Source organism: Antrostomus carolinensis, unplaced genomic scaffold (genome assembly GCF_000700745.2).
Source record: "Antrostomus carolinensis isolate BGI_N321 unplaced genomic scaffold, ASM70074v2 scaffold15615, whole genome shotgun sequence".
Lineage (NCBI taxonomy): Eukaryota > Metazoa > Chordata > Aves > Caprimulgiformes > Caprimulgidae > Antrostomus > Antrostomus carolinensis.
Window position 1 is genome coordinate 34,038 of NW_010317212.1, and position 27,498 is coordinate 61,535.

Sequence of the window (27,498 nt, forward strand, 5' to 3'; positions counted from 1 at the left end):
TTGCCTCTATAGTGAAATTATTAAATATCTGTGTTGAAGTGAAATGCCTCTTCTAGAAGGGGAATGAAAAAGTGGTACCATGGCAAGTGCTTTTTATGCAAACTAGAATGTAATATAGTGACTAAAATGCTGACCTGCATTGTAATAAAAGATAATAGTTTGAGCCTAATGATCCCCAAGTTAAACCTCTGCATAAGAAGGGGCTGATTGTGGTTGTACTACTAATTATTCTAATTAAAACCTGAAGATGGTGTTAAGACAGGGAATGAGATCTGTAATTTCACTGAGAGCTGATGATTGATCAGCCATCCTCTTACTTCTGATGTTTGGCCATGAAGAGAATTTTTTTGCTGAAGTGAAGTGAAATGTTGGCTTCTTCTCTTTCTATTAGTACTACACGGATCTTGCTTGCATTTTGTTAGGAGCACCCATTCTCTTGTCAAAATCAACTTTGCTCTTTCCTCAGGAGGCAAGAATGCCTGCCTGCATATTCTCAGGTTATACTTCAGTGTGTGGGTGTTTTTCTGTCCCTTTTCTGCCATTCATATTGCACTGAAAAAATCATTAAGAGCTGAAAATTTCTTATGGTAGAAAGATTAAAAGTTGGGGCCTTCTTCCTGCAAGTGCAGTGTACAAGATCACTTAATCCAGTGGGTTCCTGAGCAGGTTCACTGAACTGTCTCAAAGCAAGATTTTGAATTATTTTTGTTTAATATTGAAAATTATTATTAATGCACAATCAAGTATTATTCACCGTATTTATGTGCAGTAAAATGGATGTTCTGGATTTGGGGGTGATGTAATGAATCTCCTTGACAACTGAAAACTAAACTCTTCAAATAATCTAGTTCAAAAGAAAAAAAAATAAATATAAATACAAGCGCTAAGCTGATCATTTTTGCATCTGAAAACTCATGGTTGTAAGCATGATTTTTGTGATGAGGTAGATGCCATGGAAACACTGGTGGTCTTGCCCCCTGATCTTTGGGCTTTTCAAGGCTTCCAGGTCAAATACTACCATGTAATGCCATGCCAAAAAAAGGTCAAATATGAGAAATAATTATTAATTCTTGCATTGATGAACTGATAATGTTGCAGTTGGAAGCAGGTCAGAAAAAATTTGGCTGTAAAGCAATTCCCTGAAGTGCGGTTTAGGGAAGTTCATTTACTCAGGGCTGGTGCTGGCACACCAACATCTATTTAGAAGGCTAGATTTCATCTCCAGATGTAAAGTCTTACTTCTTTTTTCTAACTAAAGAAAGTGAAAGAAGCAGTGCCTGTGAGGACAAATGATCCTCTTCTGTATCTAACCAAATGGGAAATACTGCCCAGCCTTTCCAGGAGAATGTTATTTAACCTTGACCACTGCAGTTCATGTTTTTAAGCAAGAGGTATGTCTTATTCAGTTAGTCATGTGAAACACAGGGCATGATAGAGTATTAGCTGTGGATAATACAAACATAGAAGAGAATCCATGAGCCTAGTCTAAGGAAGAAATTCTGTATTTGCTTGTATCCTGCTGACTTCTAAATGCCTGATAAGTGTTTCTTGGATGAGATTGCCTGTCTGAAGTAGGGCCTTCTACCAGAAAGATTTAAAACTAACTGATTTAACTAACTCCTTATTTTTTTCATTCTTTTTCTCCCTTCCTTTCTGTCTTTCCTGTGTGCCACTGAAATGTTTTCTCTTCTGTTCATTTAAAACCTAGATCTCATCAAATACTTCCCAGTTGTCAAGTCCTGAGCCAGTAAAGCACTGTGGGAAGTCAGCACTCTTCCAGTTGGCAGAGGTAAAGTTTATACCCATGAGCATCACAATGGGAAGATGTGTGTATCTTTTCCCCAAAAAAGTATGAATTGTGTGAGGTTTGCTCTGGCATCATATTTAGGATTGCAATGCTCCCAGGGACCTAGGTTTTCTTTACACACTTGTTAATGTGCATAGTTTCTTGGAGACCACACAGAAAAAGTCGTGCTTTTTTTTTAGAAAAAATACCCTAATAACTGTAATACAAACAATGCTCAGGACAATAACAAAGACAAGAGACAGTGGTGTTCTTAATGAGGAGCTAAATACCAGGATTCAAAAAGTAAAGCTTTGGTATAAGGACTGGAAGGTGCATTGCTGAATGGGGACCAAGAATAAGAAGAGAAAAGTAGACTTTGAGATCATCAGGAATGTGTAGGAACAGTTGGAAGTTGAAGCAGTGTATTAAGTTTTGAAATTGACAGCTGTCAGCAGTAATCAAGAATACTAGGTCTGGAACAGGTTGCCCAAGGAAGTTGTGGGTGCCCCCTCCATGGAAGTGTTTTAAGGCCAGGCTGGATGAGGCTTTGAGCAACCTGGTCTAGTGGAAGGTGTCCCTGCTGATGGCAGGGGGGTTGGAACTGGATGAGCTTTAAGGTTCCTTCCAACCCAAACCATTCTGTGATTCTATGAGGTTTCCCAACAGTCCTAGAAATTCTCTGAGTCTTAAATACACCTTGTAGAGGTCTCCCTTTTGATAGGTATGAAAGACTCAAAAATCAAAGTATTCTTCTTGATGATTGAAAGATGAAGATAAATGCTGCATTCCAGGTAAATAAGGGAGGATGCTAATACCTTACTAGTACACCTTTTTGTCCTTTCTTTTTTTTTTTCCTTCCAAAGTCGCTTCCTATTTCTATGAGGAAGAATGTTTCTCTGGGTCCCATCTAGTGGCATCCAGCCATATATTCTTACTTGTGGTGAGTGTGTGCTGCACTGTCAGCAGTGCCTATGTAAGGGGGATTACACCTAGCTGTGATCAGTGATCCATGAGGGCATTTGACTGTTGCAATCCTGGGACAGCAGAAGGGCTAGTAACACTTAGTCAGGGACATCAGAAGCGTTAGAGGTGTCCTCTGTTACAGGACAACAGCAGGCTTTGAGTAGTGGTGTTCAGCATAAGGCCGTTGCTCAGTCCAGCCTGACTTTCAGAAGTCAGCATTAAAAGTTGTGATGTGACTGTGAAGCCCTAATGTGGGGGAAGGCCAGGAGCTTGTCCACAGGAGTGCAGGGTTTGTACTGCAGTTGGCAGAAGAAGTGAAGCCGAGTCTGGCAGCGTGATGGTTGCATGTTGGACAGGTTTCTGTGATCTCTTCCTCAGTGATTGCTCAAATGGATTCCTACAAACCTAATTTAGAGTACAAAATTAATGTTAAAAGCTCTGATTCAAACTGAGAAAAGCATGGCAGATGTGCTAAGCACATCCTCCTTATCTCTAGCTCTCGTAGGACATTAGTGCTATTGACTTTTTTCCAGTTTTGGAGACCTCTGTAACATTGATTGTAATTGGATAAATAAAATGAGAGATTCAGCTTAACTTCTCAGATGGCAGTTCAGGACTTGGTTTGGAGGATCCCAAATGAACTATGCTCATTACCACCTCAAGGGTGTTCTAGGTTTGCATGTTCATTTGGCAGACATCTGTGCCATGCTGCTGTAACTCCAGACTGCAGATGCTGTGTGCTGGAGGGGACTGGACTGCTGTCTCCATGCTGCTGGCATGGCAGGGCTCTGGCACGCTGGAACCCGTCTGCTTCAGCACAGCACACTGCTCTGCTCCTCCTTTGTCTATCTGCTATGTAGATTAACCAATTTTATCTTTCTTTTTAACCCCCTTCCCTATGCCTTCCTTTCTGATATTGCACAGTATTTCACAGATGATGACAAAATAAAATGCAGAAGTGGGTTAAATGATTTCCTAAAAAATTCAGAGGATTTCTAAGTTTCTAAAAAAACAGTTGGAGCAGCTGCTCTGCAGTCTGAAGCCTGGGAGACTGTTGCTGATAAGCTCTGCGGAGTCTCTTGCTGTGCCTAAATGCATTCTTTGTCTTTAGCCTTCAGCGCGGAGGCGTGAGAGTGAAGGGAGGCAGTGATGGGGTGCACGTCACCTCCATGAGGCAAGGAGACCACTTCTGCCACAGAGTGCTCACAGCACTGACAATGCTGGGCTGTAAGTGGCGTTTGGAGACATGAGCTGTAATGGTCAGAGCTTGGGAGAAGCTGTGAAGAGCTGCAGCTTCCAGGAGATATAAAGATAGAACATTGTTGGCCTTTTTTGTTTATTTCCTTTATGGCAGTGATGGATTCATTTCTCCAAAATTGACTTTCTAGGCTCTTGTTGGTTGAGAGCAGTGAAAACTGAGTTTGAGGGCATAGGATGAGCTAAAAGGTTGTAAAAACCTTAGTTTCCCAGTCTTTAGAACTCCCCCTCTTCCAAAGGAAGTGAGTATAAGAAACCTGCAAGCCTGATCAGAGATAATGGGATATGTCCTTAAAAATAGAACATTTTCTTTATCATCCTAACAGCTAATCCTGAGACTGATCCTTGTTTAGAAAAAGATAATTTCTTTTCACCTAGCTCAAAACTGATACAAAACACTCTGAAGTGCTGAAGAGGATCATGACCTGATACAGGAAAAAGATTCTGGAGAATAATCAGCTACCTGCCTGCCAGATAGCCTCCTGTACTCTTGAGGAGTAGTAAAGGTTTCCAAAGGCTCGAGGGCTCCTACTTCACTTTGGTTTCATAGCATTTCTTTTATACAAGTCCTATAGGACACCAACCATAGTCTGACAGGAGTAACCTTCTTAAGCTATGACAGTGAAATTATTTTGTAGTCAAATGTCCAACTAAGCCTTCAAAAACATGCCCAGCTGGGTTGCGTGCTGGGTAGATTGATGCTTTAGCCACTGGAGTCTGTTTATGTGTGAGAGAGCACATGCTTCAGTTCATCCTAGTCTTCAGAAGGACTCCTGACAAGAAGAACCCCAAATCTGGAAATAGCTTTTAGTTTCCAGTGGTGTTATGCACCAGAGTAATGGTGGAGCAGGGTTTTATTTATAAGAGCATGCACAGATCTGCACTTCTTTTTCAGTATATAATCTTATGAATGAATTTTTGGAAGAGGGGGGGAAATGGTCTGTTCAAAAGCTGTGTGGTAAACATGAAAGAATTGGGCTGGTAAAATAATATTTTTCTTTTTTCTCCCCCTCTGTTTTTTCTTTAGATTTCTTCAAGTACCTCCCTTTCAGGTTCTTCTGATTTAACCAAACAGTGTGGAACGTCAGCGTTATTTCAGCTAGCAGAGGTAATACTAAAATACTAGTGACTAATTATTGCAGGTGCAGCAGGGCGGAGATGTTAATGATGTTGATTGCCGAAGTCTGGAAGGCAGAACAGTGCTACAGTTCTAATTACAGTTGCTTATAGAAGCATAAATTATTGTGACTTGGGTGCCACAAGTCAAGATTTCTCCAGACTAACCATAAACTTGGAGGTTTCTAAGAGTCTGTGCTGCAGCTGAGAAGAGGTACCAGTCCCTGATGGTAACGGGACTTCCCAGTCACCATTGAAATTGTTTCCATTCCTTGTTTTGGGGTTTGGAGTTTTGACTGTTTGGTTTGGCTGAATGAGCACAGAGTTGAGAGAGAGGGCTGGATTAACCTGTTACTCAGATTAGGGCATTGCCATTACAAATAGCCAGTTAAAGGTCATTAGTTGCTTTCATTTATTTTTGCTTTTCATGCTGCCTGTTTTTTGAAGTGGGGAATAAACAAGTCAATAACTTTTGTAGAAACTCTGCTGTGATACTCTCAGGAGATCCTCCTTCTGGAAACAGTTAAAACCAATGGCCTCTTACTGAACTGTTATATTTCTTTTATTTCTAAACTTTTTTTTTAAGCTTTCTCAGTCTTAAAGACTGTGAATTGCAGGTTTGTTCGGAGCTCACAAAACAGAAGTCACTTTTTTGAGCCACATCTGTAGCCCTCTGTACTATTGGCTAATGTAGAAGCAGCAAAGGTATACATTTAAAAAAAGAATAGTAAATGGTGAGAGATGTGTGTGTTTAATTAACAAAATTTTGTTACTGTCTAATGAGTTGCATTTTAAAATTGATCTTTAGCTTTTGAAAATCACAGACTGTGTTTACATTGCAACACAGTAAAAAAATCACAGAAGTACCTTGGTACCAAGAACCTACCTCAGCATAGTTGTGGGGTTCTCCTCTGCAGAATTTAACCTGCTTCCTAATAGACACTGTGCTGCCCAAGCTCTGGTGTTTCCAGTGCTCAGCCTGGCTTGACCTGAGCCAGATGAGGAGTTTATACCCTGTGCGGCAAGAACTTCAAAAATTTACTACAAAGTGTTCTGTCATTGGTGTCATGCTTATGCATCTGTTGGTTTAAGATATATTTTTAGTTTGCAAGGAAAAAATGCCTTGATGATTTGAGAAATCTAAAATTCACCTGCAGAGAACCCAGTAATCTGGAGGGTATATCCGTACTGACCACATTGCCTGTGGGCTAAGCTGCAGGATAAGGAAACTCCTGATGTCTGGTCCAAAGCAAGCCTCTTCCATCTGGTGTCACTCCAGGTGGCTGGTTGACACTTGTTTTAAAAACAAAATAGCAATGGGAATTCAGCTTGAGGGCTTTGAGAGGGAGAGCAAGAAGAATAAAGCCTGTCTTCTAAGGGCAACTGCTTGGTGCTGTGAAGGACTACCCTATAACAGTGCCAGCATAGTTTACAGATGATCCAAAGCTAAGAGGATCTCCCAAGTCAGTGCTGCAGGAACATGGCAGTTTGAGGACCCTTTCACATCTCCTTTTCTGAGTATCACTGTTCCTCAGACAATATGAGGGGTTTGGTTTCCATTAATGTTATCTCCAGGAGGAGATAACCATGGCAACCACTGCTGCTTTGCAGTTCTTTGCAAAATAAGTCTGTGACAAAAAAATTTGGAAGGCTTTTTTATTACCTTCCAAATTATTTTGCACATTTAAATGAAAGAAAATAATCTTGATTACTGAGATTCAATTAACTCCCCCCACCCCGTCCTCCAAGGCCATTTGGAAAATGGAGGAAGGAATTGCATATAGTGACATTTGGGAGTTGAAAGGGGTATGGATGCGAGATTTCAAGTAACTGGTCTGTGGCAATTGTGAAAGATACTGTATTGTTCTGTTGCATTTAGGATATTCTGAAAATCAGTCTAGCAATGGGTTTCCAGGTTATATAAAAGGCAGTTAAAGGATCATGGAACCATTGGGATCAATTGGAGTCTTTTTCTATTACAGTGGTAGAACCCACCAGCCTTATTCTAGCACTTCACCATCATCATGTTGCATCAGTTTCAGTCGGGCTTCAGGGTGTTTTTCAGTACTGTCCTTTAGCATAGTTTGCTTTCCTGAACTAAGATGCCAGAGCGATTCCCTGTGTAATGCTCCTGTTAATACAGGGAACTAATGTAAACAGTTGGATGTTTTGTTTCATGGGACTATTTTTAAACTCATTTTAGATGTGCCTTGCTTCAGAAGGAGTAAAAGTGAAAGAACCTGGGAAAACAAAAGTGGAAGCACCAGAAGATGTGGATAGAGAAGTTCCAGAGGAAATGGAAATAGAAGAACTGGAGAAAATTATAAAAGACTCCTGTAAAGGAAAAGTAGAACAATCAGAGATAGAGAAAATGCAAAACTGGGATGAGACAAAAGCTGAGGAATCAGAAACTGCAAAATGCAGAGATTTTACTAGTCTTGCAATGGAGAGCAGTCCTTTTGAGAGGAACAGTAGCACAAAGGATCAGCTGTGTTGTTCTCCAGAGCTTTTAATGGCTGACATGAATATCCTCGGACTAAAGCCAGAAAAGATAAAGAAGAAAAAGAAAAAAAATAAGTTGGATCGGCACACAAATGAGAAATCCACCCCCAAGAAACCTTGTAAAAAGAGGCAGTCCTCCGAGTCGGACATTGAAAGTGTGATGTACACGATCGAAGCCGTGGCAAAGGGGGACTGGGGAGCTGAGAGACTGGCGGAAACTCCCCGCAAAAAGCCCCGCCCTGCCTCAAGTGTGAAGGGAAGTGTGTTGGATACAAAATCACCAAAGAAAAAAGTGAAATCGAAAGAGAAGAAAACATCAAAGGAGAAACCCCCGGAGACCACCAAAGAATCGAAGCCTCCTGATTTCCTCAGTATTGCAGCCAGCAAGGAGGTACCCTGTGAGGCTTCTGATAACATTAAAGTGGAACCACTGACCCCAACAGAGGAGGTGGTACCCCAAAGCTTACCAGAACAGGTCAAAACTGAGGACAATGACTGTGTTAAAAAGATAGAAACCTGTGGCTCCAGGAAATCGGAGAGATCTTGCAAAGGTGCTCTTTATAAAACTCTGGTGTCGGAGGGCATGCTCACATCTCTGCGTGCTAACGTGGACAGAGGTGGGTGGCTTTGAGTGTTTCATTTACAGCATGAACCACAAAAACCTGCCTGGAGTGGGAGGAAAAGCAAAAGTCCATGTTTAAGCTGCAAGTTTGAGCAGTGTGTGATGAGAATGCTGTGTCTGGTCACCTGAGATGCTGGGGGCAGATGGAGAGGACTCCATGGTCCAGGGCAGGTCTTCTGGAGTCCTGCAGTCTGTGTTCTTACTTACCTCACAAGCTCTTACCCCTTTTTGTCTTTCCTGATCTGAGATTGAGCTTTTTGACTGAAGGCTTTGTTGGTTAATTTGTCAGTCTGTTGATAGATGTAAGCAGGACTCTGTTGTACTTAACCCTGAACAATTACCTTGTTTCTATATAAACAACTCTTGTGGTTGTGAGCATAGTTCTCAGTCCCACCAGAGGCAAATGTGTTGTGCTTTTGCTTTGGTTGTTAGTTTTGCTGTAGGTGGTGAGCAAGAACCCTTTACCTTGTGGAAGAATAAATTTGAGGTAATTTCTGGAAGCTTTCAGTCAGATGTCTTGAAATGTATTTTTCCAATTAGTAGATTTATATGTGTAATTAGAACAGTCAGAAAAGAAAAAGATGTTTGTAATTTAGGGAATTTTATTATTGTAAATCTGTTCATCTCTTTCTCTTCCTTTATGCCTCAAGAGATCCTGACTTTAGAGGTAGTATGAAAACTGGGAAGGAGGGGGGGAAGGAAATAGTTGCCAGTATCACCATTATCCAGTTTAAAATAAATGTTTTGTAACCCCTTCAAGAAGGTCAAGCACCATAAGTTGCAGTACTGAATGGGTGCACAAGTTCATTCTGAGCCAAGCTGTGTTTTGGCACATTTTTCTAAAGATGAGAAACAATTTTCTGCCTTCATCCCAGGAAAAAGAAGCTCAGGAAAAGGCAACTCCTCAGATCATGAAGGATGCTGGAACGAAGAAAACTGGGCTTTTTCCCAAAGTGGGACAAGTGGGAACAAAAAACTGAAAAAGTCTAAGCCAAAGGAAGAATTTATTTTTGGGTAAGTTGCAGCTTAACACTGTTCAAAGTTTTAGTTAGGTCAGCCTGGTGACTTACAGAGCGAGTCCTTCTCATTGCAGCGAAGTGAACTGCAGCCAACACCCAAATAATCACCATTAGACACAATTCCTGAAAATTACAAACCCCGCTGGGCTGAGTCATGCTCTAGACACCTGTTATTTATATACTAAAGTAATTCCTTTGAGATCTTCCCTGGTTTACACTACTGTAAACAGATTTGAATTACATTATTTGCTCACTTCTAAAAAAAAAATAGGCAATATTTACCCACTCAAGAGGTGGTGAAGAGGGTTACTTATATTTTCAGAGCACTTCACAAGCAGTATTTAAAGTTCTGTGTAGGTGTTCAATCATCATAAACAGAATTAGACTAAAGAGAATTAGATCTCTTTGCCTGCTTGGAGAGATTGCTTACAGAAGAAGAGTAAACAATGTTCTAATATTGGCAAATAATTATGATAAATAAATCACTTTTCCATTGTAGAGACAAGATGTTTAAACTGTTCATGTACACCGTGAAGAAATTAAATAAATCAGAAGAATAATTAATGGTTACAAATGCATTAAAGTTTAGCAAGGCCACACAGAATTACTTTTCTAGAGTATGAATAACAATTTTTTTCTGAGTATTAGAGACTTATTTAACTGCAGGCGTAGTTGTTAAATCTGCTTAACCATTCATACTTACAAATTCTTGAAGACTTCCAATTACTGGAATTCAGTGGGTGAAAATGAATTAAAAAGGAGTAGATTTTCCACACTTCATGCTTAAAACTGGAATGTGTTTCTTTTGTGCAGGCTTGCAGGGGCCTTTTTTATAATGTAGTCTATGTGAAATTTAGCTACAGCTCACTTTACAGCAACTATATTAAATTGATTAAAATCTCCAAGTCTTGTTTGCTTGGAATAGTCAAGAAAAATTAACAGAACACTTCTTGTATTTTTAGTGCATTGTACATAAATTTAGTAAATATTTTTTTTAAATTTAAATTGAAAGATTGAAAACTTTTTACACCTAATGGTGTGAAAACCGAATGCATCTCCTACACACACACAAAAAAATGTAGTTAAAAATGATTTATTCAAAGCAGCTAGGAAAATTGTGTAAATAATTGATTCATTTGACAAATACTGTCCTACCATCATTAGCTGTCTGGATGGGGAAAATGCATATTTGCCAGACTTGCTTCTTGGTTCAACCATATCATTAATGAATGTTATTTAGTGAACTGTGTAGAGGCAGAATGGGTAATTTGTGGAGTATAAGTGCTAGAGAAGGTACTTATCCATTATCCCTGTTCATTGCACTACCTGATCTGGCTACTTGAAGAGCTGGTTTTACCTCTATCTGCTCCTCCTAACTCTGCTCCCTTCAGCATCAACTTTCACCCTCCTTTTGTGTGTATGTAGAGGGGAGGATCCTCACTCCTTTGGAATTACCTCTTTCTCCCCATGTCCTCTTACCTTCTTCTCCACCAGTAGTTACCCACACTTCTCTGATGGTCCGTGCCAAGTGTTCTTTGTCCACGTGCAGCCCACTCCTTTGCTGAGCAGTGCTCTGCCTGCGTGTATCTCCCGGCAGGACTGCGCTGTATGGCATGAAGACCTCAGCTCAGCTACGTGTATCTAACCAGGCTTGTGAGATGCTCAGAAAATTCATGATAAACGTGAATGTTTTTTTGGGGTTTTTTTTAATAATTAATGACTGACATAGTGTGAGCACTCTCCACTATCTCCATGTTGCACAAGCTATAAATTACTAGCTCGGGTAGGTCCTTCCTAATTAGAGCTGCAGCCTCTCATATGCCCTTGGGGCAGGAGACGAGGCAGGTGGCAACAGGCAGTGGGAGAGGAGCTGGGGCAGAGGATGGAGTTGCATGACAGCTGTCAGTGCAGAAAATCAGCGTGTTTTGTGGTTGTCAGGGAACATCTGCGTGGAAGAGAAATGTAACTGTACTGAGCACCACTAATGTCAGTTATCTTTGTGATATAAAATATCCACACAGAGAAAAAAAAACCCCAAAACAAACAAACCCCACCATGCACGCAGTCTGCCGAGACCTAAGGCTGTATTTTAAGATGGAAGATTGCTTACTGAAAGAAATAATGGTTGCAGAGATAAAATGAAGTATCATTCTGGGTACTAAAGCTTTCAGGATGCAATTTGTTTGAAGTGCTGCTTCAGAAAGCAGAGAGCAACGTCATGTTTTTTGTGATACTTCCAAGTGTATAGGGCATAACAGCAATCCCTCCAACAGTCATGCCAACTTTTGTCAAGTTCAGGTTTTCCATAGCTAACAGAATTAAAGATTAGTAGCAAATATCATTGTTCCCCTGTCACTGACAGTGCTATTTATAAATCTAGCTGTGTGCATTGCCTTTTATTAAAATACAATTCCTTCCTGCACTCCTGCCTGGCTGCAAAAATTTGCTGGAACAGAGTGCTTATAGAAGGCAGCATAGTGATTGCAGCCAGAAATGTTATGACATGCCATCCCATTGGAGTGGTTTGTTCTCATCTGGCTTTTAGGAACAACAAGACCATGTCTGTGGATTTCTTGAGTTGTAGGTAGGTAAAGCTAGTTACAGTCATTCAGGTTGGGCTGAAGTATGAGGGATGTTGGATTTCATAAAAGCATGAGCTAGTTGGATTTTTCATCTTGCAACAAATAAAATATGAGGGAAGGAAATATGATCCCTCAGAACAAATACAAAGCTAATTCCTACTCCAAAGCATCAGATTTTAGAATATACCCAGAAGATGGAATAGTTTAACATTTTTCTTCTGGTTTGATTTGTTGTTGTTTTCATTCTGGAGTAAGGACTTCTATGTGAAGTTATTTTATAGGTTTGTTTATTTATTGGTTTTATTGTCGTTTTTTGATTCCCCTTACAGAACAATCTCCTGTACACATCTGTGCAGCAGAGATAAATGTCACCAGTGTGACACTGAATTTTTTTTTCCTAATTTTAATATATGCAACCAATGTAATCAATTTGTACTGAGTTAAAAATGCAGAAGTTGGAGTGTACATTCTCATCCCAAAGTTGGATCAATATATACTAGTTTGATGGTTATGTAGCTTGTGTTCACTTACCTCTTTCCCCCCCTCTCTCTCTGCAGATAGGTATGTATATATGGACACATGCTCCTAAACAACCTATTTTTTCTCCAGAAGCGGAGTTACATTTAATTTGATTGGTTTTGTTTCCCCTTTAGCTTAGCAAAGTTGGAAGAAGAATTTGAAAAGAAATTCAACAGCCTTCCTCAATACAGTCCTATTACCTTTGACAGGAAAAATTCATCTGTTCCGAGAAAAAAGAGAAAGCTTGGAAGCAGCTCTTCAGAACAACCAAAATCCAACAAAGGTAAATGACCGTGTCTGATACATTCATAAGCAACAACAATGCTACGACAAGCCCAGGACTTTCTTACTTTGCTGTTACATGTGAAAAGTGTGAAGTCAAATAAACCATTTTTCTAGTACTGAAGTTAGTTGGTTCTCACCCGCGTTAGTTTTCAGGCTGTACTTTTGACTCCGGGTTTTCATGCTAAGTAGAACTGGTTAGAGTTTGTACATGAAATAGATTCCTCAAAGCAAGCAAATTTATCAAAACCATTAATATTTGTGAGGTAAGTGAGTTTGACAGTTTTTCCTAGAGAAAATGGGGAAGAAATGGCAGATTATTCAAAGGTTACATTTTGACATTTTTCAAAAGGTAGTTCTATGCTGGTTTGCATTTCACTGTAATTTTAGGTTGTATAAATTAAAACGTAAGATACCAGAGATACCTAAATGAAACATTTGGATTTTTTTTTTTTTTAAATGAAGATTTTAACTCCTATCAAATTTGGAGCAAAAATGTCCTGACATGATAAAAAAAGGTTAGAGAACAGGAAAACCAGTCCCATACCCAGCTCCATTGCTGAGGCTCTTAGAGGGAGAAACTCATGACACATTTGGCTGTTTTATATACAACCTGTGACACAGGGGTGGTAGAGAAGTGAGAATCTGGCAGGGTAAACTACTTTTAGACTGTGGCAGAAATACTGATGCTTACATACAGTGCAGAAGAATCACAAAATGAAGGAGTGGCATACCAGTAATGCTACAAGACAAAAGGATGCTCAAAAGGATCCTCATTATGCACAGTTCACAACGTGAAGCTGGTTTTCTTTTCTGCTGCTATGGTAGTTCCACTGACTGACAAGTTTTCAGATCTAATACAGCTATTTTAGCCAGGTGACCCTGGATTAGGTCCATGCCTTTTGAATGCTTCGCAAATAATCACATTACAGTATGCAGGATTGAGCAGCTGTTCTTTTCTAGTGCATGCCAATTTTGGTATTGATTTTTGTATTTATATAATTACATGTGGAACAGTCAGTCTTGCAAAATGAGGCTTGTGCTAATACCATGTGAGTTCTGGCTTCAAATGCCTTTCATTTTTTTTTGCGGTATGTATTTGACAGAACTTCTTCAATGAGCGTGAATGAATTGCTTTACAGTGTGATAACACAGTGGTTAATGAAGCAGCATCTGTTGGGAACAAGATCTCCTCATCTACCATGATCTGGCACTTGAAGTTGTAATAGCAGCTCCTTGGATTTCTCACTACAGTATTTATCTGTTCAAGTGTCTGTATATCTAAAAAATTGTGCAGGCCCTGTGTTGTTTGGGAACGGCGCGATAGAACGCTGCTACCTCGAGTCTGGTAGCCCAGACCTGCGTTTTGCTTTTGGCTAGGTTCATATGCAAGAGCTTAATTTTTTTTTAGCCTTGTTTGTATCACTTAAAAAGCTTTGGAATATATTCAGCCATGTCTCTCCAGGGAAGGTCAAAAGCATAACTGCAGGCAGGTTACAAACCTGATACAAGCAGTTTTGGCAAGAGGAGGAGGCCATGGAGTATTTGCCTCTAGCTGACAATAAGGGCTCTTTAAACTAAGCCAGCTGACTGCTCTGAAGCAGATGGTAAACAGTCACATGAACTTTTCCACCAACTGAGCTGTGGGGTTGCAACAAACAGCCCCAGGGCAGGAATATCTGATGGTGACACTGCTGTTTCTGTAGTGAACATCTAACCACAGCCCTGAACTAAATCCAGACAGCTAGTGATTATCTGTTTCTAATTTCAATGAATGCTGAATTTCACTCAAATTATCTGGGCAAGCTGTCAGCTTGTGTCAGTTATTCCAGCTCCCTAGAGAGTGAAGTTCAGCTCTCAAGAAGTAGCTGAAAAACTTGCCAACAAACTGTTTTTCTTTTGGAAAAGGAAGATTGCTAAAAAAGTAAATATTCCGTGGCAATGGGTTGATTTTAATTTGGTTTATTTTGTTAGGATGCTTAATATTAGGATGAGAGTTGTGGATTTTAAATGACCTGAACCAAACTGCATACAAGCAAGCTTACTAGCTTAGTAGGGCAGACTGTTCCAGCTGAGCCAAACATTCATTAAGCTGAATCATCAGTTTAATTTGTGGTACTGACAGGCCATTCAGTGCAAAGACAGACAGAGAATACTGACCTCCAAAAGTGTTAAGCATGCAGGTCTGCGTACTGGGCTGCTGCAGGTATTGCAGGAAATGAAAATGGCATGTTGTGCAGAATGATAGAGCTTGGTTTGGAATGGTTCTGGGTTTTTTGACTTATCATGGTTTTTTACACCATCAGAATTAAAACAAAAGTAACATTCTTGCAATGGGATGAATGTGAAGCATGAAGGGTCAGTATAGTCTTATGGGTGTGATTGTGTTGGGATGTAGGAGACCTTAAGTTTGCTCTGCTGTGCTGTGCATTACTGTGTCACGTGGAGTTGTTTCTGCTGCTTTGCTTTTCCTTGGGGTTGTCGCTGTCTGCCAGGTAATTGGAAGAGATGTCCGGTATAAATAGTGCCTTCTAGTGGTTGGAGCCTCTGGATGTTTCCAAACAGCAGATAATAATCACTAGGGGTAGGTTTAGTAAACACTCTTTAAAGTCATTCCCTGCTTTTTCTGAATGAGCATGTGCAGGATCCTAAACTTCCTAGGCATTCACAGTCCTGCGATAAGTACTTAATTTTTGTAGTCTACAGATCAACGCCTACTAAATTATATTTAAAATTTGGAAAATAGGTTAAAGTGCTGCACACTAAAATTTCCCCAGGATTATTAGGTGAGTAAAAATGGATAAATCTTTTTGTTTGTTGGTTTTGGCTCTAGCCCCATAACTAGAGCTGTATGCTTTAATATGTTTTATTTTGGAGTAAATGGTGCCAGATTGATTTTCTGGCAAATGTCATTGACTTGTACCTACAAAAGGCCTGATCTACTCCCAAACCCAAGCAGCCAGGATTGTCAGGATGTTTTCCTATTCCTGAGCAGAAAATCAGTGAGTCGGTGTCCAGTGACTCCTTCCATTGTGCTTGTCATGTCCAGTCCTCACTTCAGCCAGTTCTTTTCATATAAAAACACCTGAAGAACCCTGTAATGTGAAAGCTGCTTCAAATCCACACATATAAGGGAAAACTTGAACTTTCTTCAATGAGAGTAATTTTTTTTTTCCCAAAGCTTTCCAAAATGTCCGAATTCTGCTCCCACTAAAATTAATGGGGATCTTTCTTCAGTGGGAGCTGGGTAGAACAAGCCATAACACTGGCAAGTTGTACCTCAAGTATTTTGAACTAGGAACGTGCATATACAATTATAATGCCACAAAATGGCTGAAAATACAACTATACTGAATGTGTGCAGATGGCCTGCTCTGACATTTGCTGGAGCTGTGACTGATTCCTTTTTTTTCTTCTTCTTTCCAATGGCATATGTGCCAAAACATCCCACCACACACAAGTCAGCAGTCTGCAGTGAGTCACTAATCCGCTTGTATGCAAAAATGAGCAACAGGCATAGTCATTATTTCTGCCTTGTGCTGTGAAGAAATGCTCACTTATACCCTAAGCACGTCACTAGCGCTTTCGTTTTGGGAAGGCAAGGAGAGGAATGCGTAGAGTGCTTTCATTTGGGAAAGGAATTGTCTACTTTTTTGTGTGTGTGTGTGTCTGTGGCCTCTAGGACTAGAAATAAAGCATCCACTTAAATCGGATGCTTCTTTGTGGCATTCCTCTCGGTCTTAGCTCAGGGGTTTTTTTTGGCTCAGTTCAAAGCATTCAGATGCCTGGAGATCGAATGCTGTAATGTTCCAAAGATCATGACCTAAAAATACAGCCTCTTCCTCCTGAGAGATGTGGAAGTGCACAGACAAATCTCTTTGTCCTGTTTTTTTTAGGACCGTGTTGAAGTGTTCTCGATTTGATCAGGCCCTTTAAAATAGGGAACTTTGTGAGAGCAGAGGGGGAAATGCGGAGGAAGTGCAGTTATGGTTCGTTATGTATGGTGGGTTCATTTTCTTGCTGGCTGCTTCCCCAAGCAGCTGCCATGTGGTGTAACAAGTATTCCCAGGAGGAAAACCCTACCACCCTCAGCCAGCACTATGGATGAGCGTGGGATTAGCTCATCAGGGGTTAAATCCTGTGGCAACTGCTGAGGTGCTGGGGAAAGGAAGAGCCATGCAGAATAATTTCCAATAGAGAAGATGAGCAGGAGAAAAGCACTTCACACTTACAGGTGGCTGTATAACAATAGGAAGTAAACTAACCTTAAAAGGGTTTTTTCAGCTTTCTATAGGAAATCACATCCAGAGTCCACTGTCTAACAGCAAGCCTTGTAGGTTAGTTATTTTTTTCAGTCATGGATTTTCTCTGGATGGAATGTTGACACGTGGCATTTGTGCAAAGTCTGGGAGTATTTGCTTGCTGTCCCCACAAAACAAGTGTAACCCAGCCAGCCATCCTGTGGACTCCTGCGTGGGCCAGGCAGCCTCAAGGGTGACCTGCTAGTGAGAATCTGAAAAGGGATATTACCTCTGTCCCAGCCAAAACCAGCACATGAGCTCACCAATGCCCCCTTCCTTGTTCAGCCTTTCCTACATGCAGATGTCCTCTCTGGTCCACACTGCATTTTGCCTTCTCCTTATTGGTTTAGTTCAGTTAGTTTCTTTAAAAAAAGCTCTGGTTTCACACCTGAATGTGCCATGCAAAGAATCCTGTGTTTGGTAATTCATTGGCTTAGACCTTAATCTAAAGGCAGGATGGGATGCAGCTGTTTCAAAGAACTACTAGATAATGTAGTAATTACTATAATTACTACATTAGTGCACAGAAAACACACTTTTTCAAATACATACTTTTGGTTAATTAAAATTATTAATTACTAGAGAATTTATGTGTATAAGTGTGAGAGTGAATGTAATCTGCCTTTTCACAGAGGATAGTGAGCATATCCTCTAGTTCACTCCAAGTAGTTCAGGCAGAGGGTGTGGATGAAGTTTCTCATGGAGTCAGAAGTTACATTCTCAGGTCCAAGAATGACATGTTGACTTACTTAGTTATTAGCCCATCTTCTCTTTCACTGCATTCATGACCAAAGGGCATTTAAGTGTCAATGGGCACCGTCTCACAGGAATAACAGCTAAAAGGGTAGGAAATCAGAAGTTCCCTTATGAAAAGACAGCTTCTCTTTTGACCCCACTGAAGTCAGTGTCCTTGGATTTGCCATTTGGGAACAAAATTCTACATGCAAGTGGCATGTGTCTTGGAGTGCCCTACATGTTGCATATACAACCTTATGGCAGTAGTGCCTTGGATGGTAGAAAAGATGTAGAAGACACGAGTTTCCCTCTTCGTGCAATGCTTGTCATCTTTTTGTGAGTTTTTAATCTCGACTGTTCTGCTTAGAGTTGCTGGTGCTGGCTGACAGTCTGTGATACTGATTGAAAAGGTCTGTGGGGTGCAAGTTGAGCTGTAGAAATTGAGACTTCTGTGTAACGTGTGGCTTATTCCAAGCACCTGCAAAAATCACTGCTTTGCTAATTACAAAAATCAAAATGTCATAAGAATAATTTAGTTATGTACCTTTACCTCTGTCATCTTGTGGAACTGTTGTGGGAAGACTTGTCTCTGTTGATGTGAAGTGTTTGTCCTTATTCTTCAGAAAAGGTGTTTTTTCACTTAGGCTTTCCCGCAGCCTGCCTGAGCTTTCTCATTCCTTGTTTTGCATTTTTATTACACTGACACTAGACTGCTTATCCAGCTCTGTGATACTCAGGAAGCTACTGTTTGCAGAATGACACTTCAATCAGTTTCAGTGAATGTGGCCTCTTCTGTTGAACTGATACTTTCTGTACAAGTTCTAGCGAAGCTATTCAGATTCAAGCTGATGTTGCCTAAGATGATGTCTTGCTTGGATGTTATTTGGTTTGTTGTTTGATTTCTAGATTTTTTTGGAGATTATTAATCTTTTCCTAAAGTTTTGATTTCTTCAGTAATAAAAAAAAAACAAGCAATGGTGAGCCACAAAGCCAATATGTACAAAATTTTAGGATTTCTATGCCTGTTTCTGGCTGTATTTTAGATTTCTCTCAGTAATTTTCAATATTATTCAAACAACCTGGTGTCTGTGAATGGTTTTCCCCTCATAAGACTAGATCCTTCTTCCATGTACCACACATTTCTCCTCCTTCCCTGCATATGTATAGTCAGTGATAGCAAATTGCAGATATATGATGTAGACTTACCTTGATTGCGTGTTACTATGTGGTTGCAGTTGTGTCTTCGTAGCCAGTGTGCGTGTGTCTGGTTCCTTCTAAGGATGAGGAGGAGTGCGTGTTACTACATGGTTGCAGTTGCATCTTAGCAGCCAGTGTGTGTGTGTCTGGTTCCTTCTAAGGATGAGGAGGAGTGGAGGAGGTCTGTATTTGTGGTGGGTAGTATCCTGTTCCAAGGCAGATGCAGATGGGAAGGATGCCCTCTTGTTAGGCTGTAAGCTGTCTTTTCAGCTGCAGTGCATCTCATTGCTGTTTGGGCAGTTCTGTTCTGAGCTAGCCTGAAGACTTGCTTGCCTGCTGTATCTTTGGAAATAAGATTTTTAAATGTAGTTTCTGAAAAGCAACTCCATAAGAGCAGCTTTGCAGCACAAAGGTGATGCTTCTGTTGTATCTTTGGTCTGTTGTGTCTGAGTTCCTGTTATATCACTGTTTACTCCATTAATGAGACAAAGGATGGCTTCTTGATGACCTCTGCTAGTGGCATACTTTGTGGTCTGATGTCACATAAGATATCTTCTGACTATTACTATCAAAGACTCTGCTATCAAAGTAGTAATGATACCATGAGCTGGGCATAACCTCCCCTTCCTCTCCTGAGAGCTTGTACTTCTGCACTTAGTATAAACTCATTTCTGGTCACCAAAAAGGCAAAGGTAAATCTTGCATCCATCCTATGGTGGGTTGGCCCTGGCTGGTAGGTAAGTCCCCACCATGTCACTGGCTCGCTCTTCCCCAGTGGGATGGGAGAGAGAATGGGAAGGGCAAAAGCAAGAAAAAAACTTCATGGGTTAAGATGGAGACAGTTTAATAAGTGAAGGGGGGGACAGGGGAGAAACAAGTGATGCAAAAGCCAGCACTCCCCAACAAGCTGATGCCCAGGCAGTCTCTGAGCAATCACTGCTTCAGAAAAAACTCTACCTAGAGTTTTATTGCTGAGCATGGCATTATCTGGTATGAAATGGTCAGTGTGAGTCAGCTGTCCCCACTATGTCCCCTCCCGACCTCTTGCACACCCTCAGCCTATTCGCTGGGGTGGCAGAGTGAGAAAGAGAGATCTTGATGCTCTGTAGACACTGTTCTGCAGTAACTAAAACATTGGTGTGTTAACAACAGTTTTTGGTCACCCAACACAGCACCATCCAGGCTGCTAGGAGGAAAGTTTACTCCATTCCAGTCAAACCTGGTACGCATCCAAAAGAGAGCGTATCCTTAAACAAACAAGCAAGCAAACCCCTTGTTTTATTGTATATCTAAGCTTTCCTAAGGTTATAATTCTCCAAAATGCTTTGTATGCACTTAAGCATTGGGAGCTGATGGGTTGAAGTACAGCCTGCTGAAAGCCTTCAGAGTCCATTCTGGGCAGAAAGTCAGGTTGTGTGCTTCCCCAGGAAATGGCATCCTGGATTAGTGGAAGGGGAGGTTATATAGTACAGACTGTTACTGTTGTACTCTTTTTAAAACTGCTAATTAAAAGTATGTATTATTAATGTTGTCTGTAGGTTCATTCCAGTCTCAGAAAAAGAACTTATTCTACAAAATTGTCAGCAAATGTAAGCACAGAAAGAGGAAGCTTAATGTTCCGGACACAGGTACTGGTGCATTACTTAGTTAAGGTTTTGGGCTGTCTTCTCTCTCAATTCAGTCTTGGGGAAATGCTTCTAGACAGAGGCTACTCAGCTCTCTAGTCTTTGATTGCTTTGGTCCCTTATTTCCCTGTCTGCTTTGATTCCATTAGCTCCTGACTCCAGTTGATCATATTACTTTATTCCAGTATGGTGCTGTTTTGTTTTTAATTGGCATCTCCCATAATTACAGTTTCCCTGCTCCAGACGCCATGCAGCAGAGCTGACAAAGCAAGGGCAATTCTGCAGTTGGTCCTGAACTGTATCTTCCACAGCTCATAGCTCTCTAGTCCTTTGGTTGCTCTCAGCTCCATCCCTTCTATATCAGAGACCTTATTATTTATCCCTTTACCAGAGCATTTATCCATGTCCCTATCTCTTCTCCCTGTGATTTCCTGCTGTATAGACCTTTGCAGACTGCAGCTGGTCAGGATGTAAGAGCTTGTTTCTGCACCAGATCTCAGAAATACTAACCTAAACCAACAGTCTCACTGTAGAAATGTTAATTAGCCTTCTGTTTGCCTCAGACTGAAGATAACTTTGACATTTTTTTTTGTCAAGGAGTGTCCTAGACTTGCTCACTACCCTGCTGGTAGCTCTCCCAAGTCTTTGTCTTGTTACAGTATTGTGGCCCTGGATACCTACGTACTCACAACTCTGAGGGGCATTTTTGTGTGTACATTATGTACAGGGTTATAGCTTAGCGTGCTTCTCTGGGCCCTTTTTTTTCTTTTGTAGTTATGTTGCCCACACCATCCAAATCATGTTCAGGTTGTTCCTTAGCCTTTCCACAGTGGAGTTCTCTCCTGTATCATCCCTGAGGTGTAGAAGCGCCTCCTTGGTCCAGCTTATTTAAGTAGCTCCATTAATTTATTCCCTTTTTTTCCCCATCCGTATCCATCTCTAAGATAATAAAACTACTGTCACCACCTCCAGTTTCTCCAGCTACCTTTATGCTTAATATCTTAAAAAAAATTGGCCATGTCATTTCCTTTCCTTTCCTGACGCTGTGTTTTCTGTCCTCTGTGGTGCACATGCACTATTTTCCCACATAGGCTCTGCCAGCTCTGCTGCACTCGGTGGCACAAATATTTTGAAATTCCTTACTCTGTTTTGTTGTATTTGTACAACGAACATGTTGTGGGACTCGCTTATGAGAAGTAACTATCTTGCTTCTATGCCGGTGTGAAAAAGGCATCATACATTAACATAGCTTTTATTGGGTGCCATTCAGATTTTTTGTCCCTGAATTATTAATCAACCACATAGACAAATTAGTAAGAAAAATGAGTGTTTAAATTCTCCTGTTGGGAAAGAAACAGAAAGCATTCAATACATGATAGGGTAAAAAAATATAAATATCTTAAAATCTGGAGATGTAAAATGTGGCTAAACAAAATGTCAAAAACCTCCATTTGATTAAAAGAAACCAGCCTGTTTTGATATAAAGTGAAGTGTGCACTATGATCAAAGATTCAAGCCTGGCAAGTGTTGAGTACCCTGGCCTCATTCCAGCACAACACAGAGGCATGTCCTTGGAAGTTAAGCATGTGAATAATGTCAGCATGTCTAAACATTAAAGATGTGTCTGTGCATTTGCTGGAGTAGGGCCAGTTTGCCAAGTTCCTCCCAAGACTGAAGCAAAGACGTGAGGAACTTACCAGTCTAACACAGCCCACGTAGAAATCATCAAAGGAAAGACAGTGGGTGCATATATTGGTGGGGAACTGCATTTTCTCTGTGTTACAAAGGGAAGAGAGTCTGGGGTCTTGCCTGCTCTTATGTGTACCGTGTAATGACACTGAAAATGAAATGTTGATCAGCAAAGTGCAGCCTGAGTGTGGCCTTGGCAGGTGGCCTACAGCCTTGCCATCATGTGCTGCCTACGTAACTTCATCCTTTCACGAGTTCCTAGGCAGCGAGGAGGCCCTGAACTCTTTGACTCCACTGTCCCATATTCTGCAGCACTCAAGCTGAGAATCCCAGCGTCTTCATCTCAATTCAAATACAGAAGGATTTAGTGAATCAAAAACTAAATGAAAATCACACCTCCTTTTTGTGGTTAGTCTGTTCTTGTGGTGAGTCACAAGTCTGTAACGTGTGGGTTTTGGTTTTATGGAGTGAGTTTTGCTGGAAGAAGGAGCTTGAATATTCTTATAGGTGAAGAGGAAGCACTTGGAAGGGTTACTGACAGCAGAGGTCATGCTGGATTCATGTTTTGTTGTCTTGAAAAGCGTGTGTGCTTGTGTACGTGTTTGTTTTGAGTGAAGTAAAGTAAGTGCAGTGAAGGCAAACTTTGATGTGATTGGATCATGTTGTCTGGGTTTGTCTCTGGTTTGAGTATCTGAGTGAATGTTGACTCCGTGTGACCACATTGTATACAGCAGCACCAGTGCAAATCACCGTATTATGAGTTTGCAGGTGTTACAGAGATAGATACAGCCCAGTAAAATACCACAACCCCTGCTCCTCCTGGCAGGGAGCACACAGTAGTGCAACTGACTATGTTAAGATAGTCACTTCCTTAGGAAGGCTGACAAAAGCACAGCTGGACCCATCCCTGTTTGGGGAGGTTGAACACCACTTAGCTGAGAGAGATATTTTCTGCCACACTATCAAGGCTTTCTGGTGGGAAGCAGTACCTTAAATAACAAGAGGTAAGTCACAACCATTCCCTCCTTGCAGGTACATTTAGTGAGCTGTGCTGAGGGCTCTTGCATGGTTTGTGTAACAACCAGGTGCAGCGCTGGCCATTGCACCGGGAGGGGAGAAGAGATTGACATATACACCAGTCTCAGCACTTGCTGATGTGCGAAGGAGCTCCATCTCCTGTGGCTGGTAGAGCTAAGTGCCTGCTACTGATCTTCCATCAGCTCTCCCACATGCACATCAGTCTACAGCCTTAGCACACATGTTTGAGAAAGAACAGAAAGTGCAGAAAATTATCAGAATTACCTTTTTTTTTCTTCTTTTTTTTTTTCTCTTCTGCTGAGAAAGCCCTGTTGTGTGGGGCCTGCAGCCCAGAGAGAGACAGCAGCTCTGTGCCACTGTGCCTTCAGCATCCATCCAGGCTGGAAGAGGGCTGGGTCAGCATAGGCTCTTGCAGCAGAGCTTCCCATGCAGGTAGCTGTTCCATACACCTGGCTTGACCATCTGCTGCTTTGTCACTCTGCTTTATTAGTCCCCAGCCCTTGCTGCAGCTGCGTATGCCACCAGACCCCATGAGCCGTATTGCAGCAGCATCCCATTGTCAGAAGGACTGGAACTTCCACCAGGGTGTAGGTTAGAGTGTGCTTGGTGTCACTTCCTTGGTGAAGTGGTTCCCAAGGCACTGGTGCAGAGAGTGCTACTTGAAGCTTTAAGGCTCTGCCTTGCTAGGCTTCTCCTTCTTAATTTAACTGAAGACCGTTAAACCATTACAGCCCACCTTTCCCTCTTGATACCAGCATGCTTGGACCTACAGAGCATTCATTCTCCACTAGATGTGGTTAAACTCCTGCAACTCTCTCAGGTAATGCACATAGCTGAAGAAATTATTTTCAGTGTCTTGTGTCTCGATGAGGTTCAGTTTGAAATGCTTGTCCTCTTCCGTGGTGTGCCGAGTCAATCCAGTTGACTTCATTTTTCTTCTTCACAAAGGCAGATAATAGCTCTTCATTCTTGAGTGAGACCAGTACCCAATTCAGCCTTTTCACATACCACTGCCTCTGTGATTTGAGTGCATTTTCCAAAGGGAGTTCTGTCTTACCCCATCCTTGTTCAGCATGGGATAAAGATGCTGTGTAATGCACATTACTGCTGTTCCTGAGAGCAGCTTTGCTTTAATGGTGTACTGTTACACTGCAGCCTTAAAATCAGGGTTAGCAAGTTAGTTCTCATCTCCAGCCATAAGCTTTACACAAATAGTGATGGTTGATATAAATGAGGAGTACCAGGGCAGCGAGTCAGGTCTTTTAAATCCTTGTTTTCTCTCTTTGTTGTGTGGCTTGGTTTTGGTTTTTGGTTTGTTTTTTTTTTTTTTCTTTTAGTCAGATGAGGACTTGAGTTACAGCTCAGCCAGTTTCTGATCTGCTATGTCAGACCTGTGTTCTGTTACACGGCATCTTGCACTCTACGCTTGGTTCCTTCTTGCATTGTAGATGGGGCGAAATAAGACTACATGTGGTCTGCAAGGCCTACAGAGTAAACTGTCCATGCTAACTGTAACAAATCTAGCTCGGGAAACCATCTAGCATAGAGCTTTAGATGTTCTTCTCTCAAAGTCATTTTTGTGACTGCAGTGTAAGCATGCCAAAAGGCCCGCATCGTCATATCATGTGCTCAGCTCTGCTTGCAAAAATAGCCCTCTAGTTCTGCATGTGCTACTGTCATGTGGAAAGCTAACCGGGTAAATACAGTAGCTGCAGAACCTCATTTCATTTCTAGACATCATTCTTCTGAAAATCAGCTGAACTTTGACATGGGACAGCTCTTGAACACAGGACAGTGTGGAAACAGAAAGGATATGAAATGGATTAAAGAAATTGTTAAAAACAAATTTAGGGCATTAAACTTGTTTAGCTCTGTCCTTTCTGCACAGCAAAACCAAGTCCTGGTGTGGAGCATCCATATGGATATACCTTTGTCAGTGGAAGCAACGGGGTGCTGTTCCTCTTGAAGGAGGTCCGGGATGAGGACCCCAGTTAGCATGTAGCTGAGCTTTATGATTGTTGAAGCATGGACTGCTTTCTCCTCTGGAGTTCAGTGCAAAGGCTCTTGTGGGTGAAGCCTTTGTGTGATTTCCTCCAAGTTAGGTTTTATGTCTGCTTGAATAACAATCCATAAAGAAGTCAGTGAAATGATTTCTCATCCCATAAGACTGCTAGAGAAGCAGCTCAGCACCCAGCCTCTACCCCACACACACATAAAAAATTACTCATTCACTGTTCACCCTTAATCCTTCCTTATTCCAAGCTGTATGGCAGCAATGTTATGATGAAGTGATAAAGAGCTTACTTGGGAGCGAGAGGAGGAAAAAAAACCATAAAGGATTCTCAAGTCTCATTTCAAGGATTCTGAAACCTTGATACCTGGAGACGGAATATGCTTGCTGCATCCAGATTGTCAGCCACACTCTGTTGTTTCTTAGTCAAACCACCAGTATAATACTTCTGCAACAAATCTGTTGCATATTTTCTTAGTTTTATGTCTTTAATAACTATTGACTCTTTTTATTTATACCTTTCACTATTTTTTCCTTATCTCTAATTTCTTGAGCTTTTTGATGCTTATAATATGAGAAAGAAAAGCAGTGTTAAAGGGAGCTCTCTACTGTATTGACCAATCAAGTTAATTTCCAGTGACCTGACATGGCCTGTAATATACAGTGCATCTAATTAAAAACATACCAAATCAAATTTCTCTGTATTGTATGCTGTTTGAAATAATGTCTTAGTATTTTTATTAAATGTAAAAAATAAGTATTACTTGTATTACTAAGATTAAAGCCATTATAAACTCAATCAAAGTAGAATTAAACAACACTGTCAAAGTACTATGTAATTAGAGCAAGTCATCAAATCAAAATTAACAAGTAGTGTTGGACTACAACCAAACCATTACATTAATATGTAATCAATGCTTATGAATCCCTAAATAAGAATTCTGGAGAGAAAGCTGCCCATTTAATTATACATTCAAATTAAGATTTTGGTCTCAGTCGGTGCAGTCAGCTTATCTGAACATCTCACTGTTAGCCCAATTGAGTTACTTGAAAGTCACATTTGCAGTCATTGGCACTTTCTTAATTGGACTCTTACAGAGCAGATCTTTTCTTGTGATTTCTCTTGCTCTCTTTACAAAAAAATAAGTTTTACAGCATAGCTCTGCTCTGGAAAGGTTAGCAGCTGTGACTAAATTGAGAAAAGCTAACTGAAGCTGTGTGCTTTTTTCAAAATAAAGAACGTGCTCAAGTTGAAAAATGTTTTACAAGAGAAGATATGAAGGTGAATTAAGAACACAAAGTTTGGAACATTTCCAAATATTTTTATACATATGTACTAGATCTGATTGTATTCTTATGCCATAAAACATTAAAAGGTTCCTTCCCACTTAAAATGAAAGAGCAAAGGGCAACAGCTAACAAGGTAAAATGTGTTACAGCTATTCTCTTCACCCACGCCACATCCTCACGGAGTTAAGAGTTAAAGAAGCTAGCAAAAGTTAGAGGCTATACTAGCCATATCTTTGAATAGGAAGCTCATTAAATCTACAAACCAAACAATAAACAATAGATACACAGTAAAATGAAACAGAGCAGAGTCCATGCAGACTGCTTGGCTGTTGTGCGTGGTTCGTGGGGTTGGGTGCTCTTGTGTGACACAGCCCGTCTCGGTGTAGGAGGTCGGTCATGTTCAGTGCTGAGCCCTTCTGAAAGAACAGTTGTTTGCACTCCAGCTTCAGTTTTGTGTATGTAATTTTTGCTGGTCCTTCCACTCAGAAAGTGAATAGCTGGATCTTAAGCCTGTCTTTAAAACAGGGGAAAAAAAGACTGAAAGAAACTGAGGGGAAGAGGACGCTAACTGTAGACACAGTAACAGCTGTGAAATATGTAAAGGGCTGTGGCAAAGAGATGGGTTATAACCTGATGGGTAGTGATGAAAATAACGAGTTAAATATGCAGCAGGGGAGATGAGGTGCAGGCATTAGGAAAAAATACGTGATTACTCAGGATGGCAGTGCACTGGGAAAAAATACCCCGAGGACTTGGTGCAGACACCATGAGTGCTCCCAGTTTCAAAACAGGTTAGACAGGCATCTGTAAAAAAATGACTTGGACATTCCCTTTGTTACCTGTAGTCTCTTTCTAACCATAGCTTGTGGTGATCACAGGTGGGGTAGACCTCATAATCCTTTTATCGCAGGAGTGAAAAAAGATGTCCCAGATCAAATTTGTGGACTAGTGATACCCGTTGCTA

General features: G+C 40.9%; 1 protein-coding gene across 1 annotated transcript in view; it reads left to right on the forward strand.

Annotated features, from left to right (window-relative positions):
• Positions 1-27,498, forward strand: part of BBX (BBX high mobility group box domain containing) — a 58,435-nt gene that overhangs the window by 25,647 nt on the left and 5,290 nt on the right. The window contains exons 7-11 of the mRNA XM_010168509.1: positions 1,709-1,789; positions 7,326-8,241; positions 9,122-9,260; positions 12,501-12,649; positions 20,420-20,509. Coding sequence (XP_010166811.1) covers positions 1,709-1,789; positions 7,326-8,241; positions 9,122-9,260; positions 12,501-12,649; positions 20,420-20,509 — 1,375 coding nt within the window. The remainder of the gene's footprint in view (positions 1-1,708; positions 1,790-7,325; positions 8,242-9,121; positions 9,261-12,500; positions 12,650-20,419; positions 20,510-27,498) is intronic.